The sequence below is a fragment of the Drosophila guanche genome, unplaced genomic scaffold (genome assembly GCF_900245975.1).
Source record: "Drosophila guanche unplaced genomic scaffold, DGUA_6, whole genome shotgun sequence".
In the NCBI taxonomy this organism is placed as follows: Eukaryota; Metazoa; Arthropoda; class Insecta; order Diptera; family Drosophilidae; genus Drosophila; species Drosophila guanche.
Genome location: NW_022995755.1, coordinates 924,675 through 935,548, shown reverse-complemented (window position 1 = coordinate 935,548; position 10,874 = coordinate 924,675). Strand labels below are relative to the sequence as shown.

Here is a 10,874-nt window from a genome sequence, read left to right as displayed (position 1 = left end):
TGTACACAGAAGGCTGACGTGCCTCTTTATTTGTGTGTCAAAAATATAAGCGGGTGTTGAAAAATATTATATTTTTTAACTTTTGTTGTGGGGGGTTTTTTTTTTTTTTTGTTTCTTTTGCACAAATTTTTTCCCCCCCCAAAAAACACAAAGTTCCCCCCCCCCCAAAAAGCATAAAAAAAAGTTTATCTTTCCCCCCCCCCCCCCCCCCCTGATACTCTACGGTATTTTTGCACATTTCTCCCCCTCGCTAGTCGTGAGATTTAACATTTGGTTTTCTTTACAACTAGCTGCAATTGACAGCACGCCATCCCAACCCACCGTTCCGACGTGCCTGCCGACTTGCTCCAATTGGAGCTGAAGTTCGCGTTGGCCATTAATATTTTAAAGGTTGTTTTGACCGTTGTTTCGCTTTTGGTTCGTTTGGCAAAACAAACCGTTACGTTCTTCTCCCCCGACTAATCCAAATTACGTCCAAATACGATTCTCTTTTGATACCCATTCAACATAGAAACACTGGGAGAGTATTGGGCTTGTAAAACTGTTCCATGCATCCAATAAGAGCAGGGGTTCCCAGTATTAGAAAATATGGAATTACACCACAGAAGGTCAAGGAAGAGTTGTCAGAATAAGATTTGACATTTTGATAGATTTCATTTGGTCTTGATTATAATATATTTTCTACCATGAAATCCAAGAACAGGGTATCACATATTATCGACACTCTCGACACACCTATCATTTCTTGTTATTTGTTTGTATCTTCGTTTACTTGCGAATAATAAAAATAGAAAAACAAAGTTTTGTGCATTTTCAGCAAGTAAAAATAAGTTTTTTTTTTCAAGTTTAGCGATGAAAAGTGGGTCTAGCAGTCAGGTCAGAAATGAGTGGAGTGTGGTTGGTCTACAGGAGAAAGTGAAGGAGCTAACCTAGCGGTGGCCTGAGCGGGCACTTAAGACCGCCAGAGGCCAAAGTTTGCGTTTGAGTTTTTGCTATTCCATTTTATTTCGAGTTGTGCACTTATTAAAAAGTTTTAAATGTTTGATTAAAAAAGAATTCATCACGAAATTTGTTGTGGCACATTGCCTGAAAGTTTTTAACAATTCTTTAAGTTTGTTTGCTTTGGCACCGGCCTCAACCCTCTTCTGTTATCGAAGTTGGTGGGTTCTGTAGTAGGCTTTGGCTCTTATCGAATAAATAAACACCAGCAGCAGAAACTATGTATGGGGGAAACCTCTGAAACGAGTAGTTAGTCCGAACCATATCATTTGTCGTCGATGTATTGTATAATGTCTGCAGATAGCGGAAGAACCCCGCACCCGTACCCTGTCAGATATCGCATGTACACAACATGAGAATGAGCCAATGTGAGGTGTGTTCCCAAATACAAAATGTGTGAGATTGTGCGGACTTTGTTTGGTTTGCCTTTTGCAGAACGAGGGAATAGCGTGACTTATTTCCCCGACGAAATTTGAATAATAACAGCAAGTTTTAGCAAAACAAAAGACAGTCTTTGTCTGAATCTTTTTCTAACAAAGACTCACACAGTCAGTTTATTCAGCTTACTCCTGTATTAAGATATAGGCGGTGCCTGAAAATTATTTAGTAAGAAGTACTTTAGAATTTACTTTGACAACTTTCATTGGAATACGAAATAAGGCGAATAAAAGGCTTCATTAGCACCGGATCTGCAGCAGCTTCACCCCCGCGGCATCTTGGCATCCTCGGCATCCTTCATTAAGCGGAACAACGAGACAGAACAGTTCCAAGAATTGTTAATTTATCTGAATCTGAAGCAGTAATGGGAGCAACTCTTTGGAAGTACAACATTTTCTCAAATTACCATCGATTTTTGGAGACGAGAGTCTTGGCAATTTGCGATGCTAAAAACTGTCTTGCCTTAGCTTCAGCCTTAGCCTCGTCTCCAGTTACCTCATTGGGTGGGGGGCCATGTGGCAAAGCCATTGTGTTCGCCCTCTAAGGCTGCTGTTGCTGGCAAAGAAATCGCTTTACAAAGCAGATAAGCGACTGAAATCAATCAAAAGACTTTTATATCAAACAATATAAATGAAATGTTGTATGCCGTTGTCGTTGTCGCTGCGGCTGTTTCCAGCCATTATAGCTGTGATTCTTTCGTGTCTATCTTGGCTTGAATTGAACTTTCGATTGTCACGTTGTGCCCCAAGAACAACGCAATGAGCACGTAGAGACCACACACACACACTCGGGCGCACCAACGCCCGATCCGATCCGATCCAAGTCGAGCCGAGCCGAGACCCCAAGCGGATATCCCACAGCACAAACATGCAAATGAATGGCCTCTGGAATGGTCGAGTGTGTGTGTGTGCGTATGTCAAATGCTGTAGGGCACAAACTTGTACGACTTTTGAACTTAATGCCCCCCAAAGGTCACACACACACTCGCAGCTGTGTGCGACAGCCTGACCTAAATGTGGCGTTGATGCATTGAGGCATGTGGAGGCGGGTAGTTACATCAATGTACGCTATGTAAAACTATAGAAGGCAGATAAATTGTGGGAATCAAAGATAAATTCTAAGATACCCACCGACAGATCTAGTTTAAAGTTATACCAAAAGACATTTTCACGGAAATCGGTATAAATATTGAAGTACCAACCCAAGAATCTGCCTTGTAGATCCTTTATTAATTCTTAATACAACGAGAGCCACTTTGCTTCAATTACGAGCCATACAAAGTGGTCTCCCCTGGAAGGGAATATTTTGTTTCGTTTTTATGTCAACAACTTTTTATCCCATGGCGTATTTAGCCATGTTTATAGCCGACGTCTTTTGTCGGACCGGACTTTGCCCCTATATTGCGCATAACTTTTCAATTTGAGAGCCAGCAAACAAACAAAAAAATGGAATAACCCGGAGATCCCTTTATGCACGACAGATTTGCGCCTTGACCCCACTCACAGCCCAACAGCCAAGTGAAAAAAAGTAGCACAAAAATCGGACCAACAACGGCAAAAACTTTGTGCAAATCGCGCTGGATTTACATAATTTTAAATGCTGGCTTATTGGTTTGTGTTGGCTTTGAAACGAGGAGTGGAGCAGCAGCAGGAGGATAGAGGTGGAAAATACAGGCCGGGCCAAGCCAGGCCAGGCCAGGAAGTGGGCAAGTCCAAGTGACCCGGTCAAAACGTTTATTGCCATTTTGGCTTTTTCTATTCCGCTTTTTTTTTGTCACTGTTCACTCTTTGTGTGTGGATACCCTTTAAAGAGGGGAGCTAAGGCTAGTAGCATGCGTTGAGAAAAGTATCTCTGGTTAAATTGTTTCCTAATCGCTTAACTATCGAATATTTAACCCCCAAAGGAACTCCATTGATCTGCCAGGGTATCTGCAAGCTTCTGCAATCCTAAAAGCCAGAGCCTTGCCTTTCAAGTTTTTTTGCTGCCTTTTCTGCCAACATTTTCATTTGGCAATGGCGATAGCAACGAGGGTCACCAATTTGCATATCTGATTAATATGAATACATTAGTTCTGTGATTTGGCACAGTAAACCAATAGAATTAAATGCTTTTGCTGATTGCAGAGACAAAGGTCAAGTTGGCTCCTTGCTCTCCCTCTCTCTCTCTATCTTCTCTTTCCTCTCTGTCTCTCTGTTTCTGTCTCTTCTCTCTCTATCTTGTGGCAGTAATAATGCCTGTGCGATTCTGGTTACTTAAATTCAATTAGCATTTCCGCCTGAACTCCGCTTGGCTGTTGGCTCTGCCTCTGCCTCACTCATAATGCGATTTGTACTCTCGAAATCAGAGACATGTAAAGTATGTTATTTTTTGCGCTTTCTGGCGCTCGTTTCCAAGTGCTGCTCGTCTCCAGACACACAGCAGAGAGTTTCGTTCTCTTGGCTGCCATGCCTTGCTTGTTTGGAGCTTTTATTGAGGAAGCGACAAATTTATTTAAATTAAGTCAAAAATGCCTTTTTCTCTTCTCTTCTGCTGTTGCTGCTCGTAACTTTGCTTAATGTGTGGTAGATCTGACAATTATGACAGCGCAGAATGCGAGATGAAATCGGAATAAATTACTACTTGTGTTCAGGCAAAGGAGGGGACTAGTGGGAGCCTGGGCACGGGATCCCCACCATTATTGGGAGTCGAGTCTGTTGTCGGCTCTATTAAGTGGATTATGTTGTTTTGTCTGCTGAAGGGAGGATATGGATGTGGTCTGCGGGCTGTGGTTGTCGGCTGTTGGTCCAATGAATGACCTCTATCCTATCCTATCCTGTCCTGTGCTGTCTCTACCCTCCCAATCTCCCATTCTACCATCTAGGACTGTCGGCAAGAGCCTTTGCTGTGATTTATGTTGGGCAATTTTGTCCTGCGTAGCTTCATAAATTTTATTATCCTGCAATTGCAAACCGAGTGCCTCGGGCAACCCACACCCGACTCCTACTCTTCTCTCTCTTTTTTTTTCAAGTTTATGGGTCAGCAAATTGTATTTATTGCACGCCCTCAATTGACAGTTTAAGTTGATCCACGGAGAGATGGGGATGGTCGCACTGAAACCTGATAGTATCAGGGAAACGGCTTAGAATTGATCCCGGTACGTGCCGCAAGGCATTGCCAATGGTGGCAGTAAATGTGTGTGCGCTTGTTATTATTAGTAATCATTTTTAGCAAAGGCTTTTCAAATATAAAACAGTGATATGGAGAGGCGTGATTCTGAATTGTGTCGGCTATTAAATAATTGCAAATATTGAGAGACAACATGCACATTAGGAAAAAGTTTAGCACAAAGATTTCACTCTAGTTTATTATTAGCTTAATTTTTCCATTTATAAACTAATTGAATTTGATTTAGAACGGCTTCAATCGAACAAAGGAAAAAAAAACTAGACCACATTATGACGACAGAATCTTTAGATTTTATGGAAATTCATTACTCATGAAGGATTTATTTGTATAACAAAGATGCACATAAATATAGACTTTTGAGTCAGTCATCCATCGTAGAACCCTAGACTCATCCATATGTAACAGTATTCCTACATTATGTATCTGAAAATCACTTTGGTGAATCAATTGTGGGGTGCCTGCTTCAAATATCCGATTCGAGTCGCCAGTCAGCCCAGAAACTGAGTCTGGCCTGAGTCACTGTGTTTGCAGCCGCTGAGCCTGACCTTGACCAAGTGTTTGGATAATAATAGGTGGTTTCCGCCACAGAGACTAGTTCCCAGTATTTTTTGAAATCGTTTCGGCGGAGATCCAATTGATTTTAGACATAAACGTGCGACATTTATTCATTTCATTTCATTCATATGAGACAATGTCTAAAATTAGTAACAAAAACACACGCGAAAATGTAAAATCAAACCGGTTTCCCTTTCGATCGAGGGCACATCGAATTCAACTTTAAAGTCACTCCAATTAGCTTTCAATTTTCTCTGACTCTGACTTCGGTGAGCCCTTTGTGGGGGCTAAACAGCCCATGATACGCGTCGACAGATGACTTCTAGACGCGCGACACAGATTTAATTTCTTCCATTTGTCTTCATTGCCTGCGGGGGCGACAGCGACACCTCCCTAATGCCAACAGACACACATCGATAAATCAGTACGGGACGAGTCCTCGAATCATCAGAAATAGCTACAACAAAAACAAACAATCCTCTAGGCGTCTGAAAATAATTTGTTGAGGTTTACGATGCTCGAAATGTCGCTATAATTGATTTTACGACACCCACACATTCAAATCCAGTGTTCCAAGGGACACGTGAGAGCACATCTTAGAGGAGGATTTCTATTTTGAAACCGCGGCTGCTACTTAATAGAATTTGTATGCAGGTACAGACAGATATGCATGCATACAAATGTACATATTCGTATGTACATACAAAGGTATGCACAAAAGCCCAGTTGAAAACAGGGATCAAACGAGTGATATTTCCTGTAGGGGTAGGTAGAGCAAGCAAAAACAGAGAGAAGGAGAGAGAGAGGACTTCGCAACAGGGAGAGGAAAGAGATTTTTCAGCCTACCTAAACAACATAGGCACTCAACATTGCTGCTCAACATAGCGGAATCAATCAATGGAAAAGCGCTAGAAATAGCGGATTATTTGAGTAATTTTCAAAGAAGGGTCATATAAGCTAGCAGATGTATTCAATTAATTGAATATTTATAGAACACTTAATGCTTAAATGTTCAGCTTAATTTCTTGCCGTATGTCTGTCGTGTATATAATTTTACTAATATTAAAACAGGAAAGATCTGGCTTGAAAACAGCTAGCACGATCAGTACGAACGCATCACTGATATGTAAAGAGAGGATTTAAAAGCGAAATAAAGAGAGAAAACGGAATCACGTTCGTTCCCATGTTGTTCTCGCAGCAGAGAACTTGTTTCATTCGATTTTTGAAACACGCGACGCGCACAACGGAAAATCCTGCAATAAACCCTAAAAACAAACCAAAAATAAAATGAAATAAACTGAAAATGTGTAAAGATTGTTAAACAAAAAGCGTATTTATGATAGAAACTACGAAAAGTACACGTAACAGAAACCGGTTGAAGTGATCAATGGAGCGTCGTAAAGCATTGGGCTTGTATTCCAAGCTAAAGGATCAGCAGGCGACTTTGATATCGACCCCGCAAAAGGACGATGAGGACGGGGATACGCTACCCGCCCTGCGCCGCTCGCATTCGGTGCGCTCCTCTCTGCGGCGCCTCAAGAGCAAGCTGCACAGTCCCGCCCTGCCGCTGCAGTCGCCCTTCAAGCTGCGCGCCCATTTGCATTCGCGCAATCGCAGCAGCGGCGGCGGCACAAGGACAACGCTGGACAAGAGCAAGGCGGCCAAGGCATTGCGTTTGTGGAGCGAAATCGATGCCGTTGCCGTGGTAACCACCAAAGTGAAGGGCAAGAAAGAGTTTGTGCCGCTCAATCGGCAGCCCAGCTCCGAGATGGCCGCCGAACAGGAGGAACTGGGCATCGAGCAGCTAATGTCCACGCTGCCCGTGGGTGTAACGCTGCCTCGGAAGGCTTGCAAGCTGCTCCAAATACCCGAGAGTTATTGCCAGCCGGAGAAGGCGAAGGTGAAGGAAAAGCAGAAGCCAAAGCCAGCCCCCAAGGCCACACTGGACTCGGACTTGGAGCGTACATTTAGCGGCGACGACTCAATCTCTGTGCTGGCGGACATCACACGAAATGCCCAGCAGGGGATCTATGGAACGACACGCATGCGCACAGCCACAATACGGAAGCCGATGCCGTACCTGAACAGTCGTAGGTGTCGTCGCCCTTTTTGAAGATCGTCTTTATTCCAAGAAATATATGTGGGAGTGGTTCGAAATGCATACATAAATCGCGATTAAGTGACAGATTCCGATGTAATTCAGTGAAATGTTGTCTCCCATCCTATGATTTGATTTGATTTGATTTTTATATCCATCATGTGTTGTTTTGTGATTTTTATTTGCTTCCAAGTGGGTCAATGAACTATTCGGAAAGGGCAAAAGGGTAGGAAGCTAAGACTGAAGCTGTATGGGTGTGTCTAGGATGGGGTAGTAGGGCTTCCTTCCCGTCTCAGATCTTGTTATTACATCTAAGAAAACAGTTTTCCCTTAGCTCGTTGCCATTTCGTTGCTTGTCTTCGCGAGAGTTGTTCCCTTTTCGAAGAAAGAACACCATAAAACGAGTGTGGAAATAGGATGAATATTCATTTGAATGTTTCATGGGCACACATGTGTGGAACATATAACCACTGGCTTAATCCCATGCCAAAATATGTCTTTCGGGGTCGTTAATATTATGCTCTTGCAGATGCTACCACAGCGATAGCCATAAAGTCCCCTGCCCGCCGCAGAAACTCCAGATGAGCAGCTGTCTCCGCTCTCCGGCTGTATTCATGCGCCAGAAATCGTTTCACACGCTCAACGAGCTGACCAAATTCTGTCAATTGAAAGTGTCCCCAACAGGGGCACGGGCAGCGGCGGTGGCGGTGGCGACAGCATCATCATCAGCAGTGTCGGTGGCTACCCACGGCACATTGAGTCCGCCTCCGTTACAGCCACAACGGCGTCACAGTCAATATGCCTTCGATGGTAAGAGATGATTAGAGAAACGGTACCCGTAACCCCCATACGGGGTAATTAAGAAATGCGCTTGAACTACTTACATTTATCATCATTCCTGCATACAAAACAATACCAAAGGAATACTAAAGGCAATTGAAATTAAATGAACGTAGGAGGAGGAGGAGGAGGAATAATTATCAAGAGTGGTGGGTGGCAGTGCTGCTTCTCGCGTTGCATGAAGACATAACCAAACACACACACTAACAAACATTTAAACACACAAACAAACAAAAGGTTGAAATCCGCTTCTGCATAATTAATTTAATTGGTGCGATGGTCATCATCATCTCATCTCATGTCAGGGCAGAAAGGAGAACAGAACCACATACAAACAACATACAATGGCGGTCGGAATAGGCATTTATGTTTAATATTTAATTAATCGCATTGGCATACAGCAGGCGGAAGCATAGCAATAATAATTGTTATAATTACCCGATGGTGTGCCTCCCCCCAAACTCATTCTACTCACCCACGGCGGGCCACACGGTTATTTACCTTCTCTGTACATATTTACATGCAACAAATCCTGCATTTAATTTATATTTAGCTTTTATTTGCTTTTAATTTTGCATTTAATTTGAATTTGCCTTTTTATTTGTTTCCTGCCCAAACAACCCACCCACAAATCCTTCAATCCCCCGCCGGATAGACAACATTCAGTCGCAGTCGCAGTCGCAGTCACAGTCGCTGTCGCTGTCGTATCGGGAGAGCGACGCTGAATCTGTGGCGGAACAGGTCAAGCTGCGCCCCAAGGATCGGAGCCAACAACAGAAGGATTACTATCCCACATATTATCCAGCGCCGTTGCTGTCCACTCGCTGGTCCGATCAGCTGACGCAGCATGCAACGGTAGCCAAAATACGCACCGCCATCTCCTGCCACACACAGGACCTGAGAGAAATGGAGTTCCTTCTGCCACACTCGACACAGTCGCAGTCTCAGCTTAGTATTTCCCGCCACTCCCAGCCGAAGAATGCCAAGCTGCGGGATGACCACGATGACAAGGACAATACCGATTCCGGCGACTTGGAGACGCCACCACTTGCCGCCGGGGATGAGAACACGGCGGCCAATGTGCAACAGCTCACCGTGCACCGCCAACCTGTGCAGCTGAGAACAAAAGTAACCGGCAACATACCACACCCGCGTGCCAGCAAAATGTCCAAGAAGCAACAGAAACTGGCCCAAGCCCAGTTCGAAAAGCTGACCCAAAGCAATCTTCATCTACATGGTAGGCCCAAGGCAGCCAACTAACCCACTAATCTACTTGACTTTAAGACCGCTGATTAGCTGAAACTGCAACTAAAATGTACCTGTGTTTATTTGTTTTATAGCTCTGTTCTCGGCCGTGGAGCATGGACATTTGGACAAGGCACGCACCATACTGGAGTCCACCGATGTGGATGTAAATAGGTAGAATCCATCCATTTCTCATTCCTCTGTGCACTTCTAATATAATAATCTCCACATCTCCCTTCACAGCATTAACAACGATGGACTCTCCGCTTTGGATCTGGCCGTTCTGAGCAACAATCGCTCCATGACCAAGATGCTGCTCCAACACGGCGCCATGGAGAGCTCTCAGTGTAAGTTCAAGTGCATCACTCTCTCTCTCTCTCTCGCTGTTCCTTTGACTAATCAATCTCAATCTCGTTTGTGTAGTTTCAGCGGAGAACATTGGCAGCAAGCTGAATGGCCTGCTGCAGGACGCCGAGTCGCGCATTCACGATCTGAGCGGACCGGAGGGCCTCTGTCCGCCCGTTTTCGCATCGCGACCCTCCATCTCGAGCATCATAATTGGTGAGTGGCGCACAGCCATCGACGCTCATGAATGGGGCTCTTAATCAGCTTGGTCTTTCCCTTTCAGGCAACTCGAGTGCCTCCGTGACTGGCTGCACGGGCAGCGAGGTGGAGAAACAGATCGGCATTTGGGAGCGACGCGTCAAGGGTCTGCGCCGACTGCTGCTGGGCTGGGACCAGGCCCGGCCGCCAGATGCACCCGCCTCAGTGGTCGTAGATGTCACCGGCGACAATTCCATCAGCGTACAAATCTTGGAGCCCTTCGAGGGCGCCATTGGCACGAAATTCAAAGGTAAACCATTCGCAAACCGCAATGCCAAGTGGCTGTCAATCACATGCTGATTGCCATGCGACCTGCCATTTGTGACTGTGATGTGGCTTTGGCTTAACCTCCATCTCTGTCTCTCTGTGTTTTTGCCGCAGTTCAATGGTCGACCCGCGCTGACTTCAACAATGTGGTGGGCGAGAGCGAGCTGCTGGAGTGGGTGAGCTTCCATGGCACAATGGGCGCCCAGTGTCACATATCCGGCCTCACCCAGGGGCGTCGATACTTCCTGCGCGCCTCCTGCGGCAATGTCAAGGGTTGGGGTGCCTATCGCAGCTCAGTTCCTGCCAGCGTGGTGCCATCCAGTGAGTAGCCGTCCGGACCGGACGGCCCCATAAATCAGCCAATCAATTCGTTTAAACCTTGACACACTTCCTCCACTTAGCCTGGCGGGACTTGGACAATCGCGAAGACCGATTTGTGGGTCGTCATCGTATTTTGGACAACCTCTTTACGGCCGTGCGCTTGGCCCGACCCGCCGATGTCTCCGAACTCACGCTAGATCCAGCGGGCGGACAGCGACGCAATCCCAAGAAGAAGACGACCATCAAGCAACTCTTCTCGGTGGCCTCCAAGTTCCAAAAGACACTCAGAAGGTAAGTACACGTAAAGAGATTCAATCTTTATCGAAAATTCATTCCAATCCAA

The 10,874-nt window shown here is 45.1% G+C and overlaps 1 protein-coding gene across 5 annotated transcripts in view; it reads left to right on the top strand.

Moving 5' to 3' along the window:
- The window catches only part of LOC117589563, a 29,900-nt gene that overhangs the window by 14,203 nt on the left and 4,823 nt on the right, over nucleotides 1-10,874 (top strand). The window contains exons 1-9 of one of the 5 annotated variants that reach the window (XM_034281604.1): nucleotides 6,395-7,247; nucleotides 8,751-8,771; nucleotides 8,802-9,332; nucleotides 9,436-9,514; nucleotides 9,584-9,687; nucleotides 9,764-9,901; nucleotides 9,969-10,193; nucleotides 10,325-10,531; nucleotides 10,612-10,822. In XM_034281604.1, the coding sequence (XP_034137495.1) occupies nucleotides 6,545-7,247; nucleotides 8,751-8,771; nucleotides 8,802-9,332; nucleotides 9,436-9,514; nucleotides 9,584-9,687; nucleotides 9,764-9,901; nucleotides 9,969-10,193; nucleotides 10,325-10,531; nucleotides 10,612-10,822 (2,219 nt within the window). In that variant the 5' untranslated portion in view covers nucleotides 6,395-6,544. Of the gene's footprint in view, nucleotides 1-6,393; nucleotides 7,248-7,784; nucleotides 8,066-8,750; nucleotides 9,333-9,435; nucleotides 9,515-9,583; nucleotides 9,688-9,763; nucleotides 9,902-9,968; nucleotides 10,194-10,324; nucleotides 10,532-10,611; nucleotides 10,823-10,874 lie in introns of those variants that run through there. The other 4 variants (XM_034281605.1, XM_034281603.1, XM_034281606.1 and 1 more) reach the window with 4 other exon arrangements.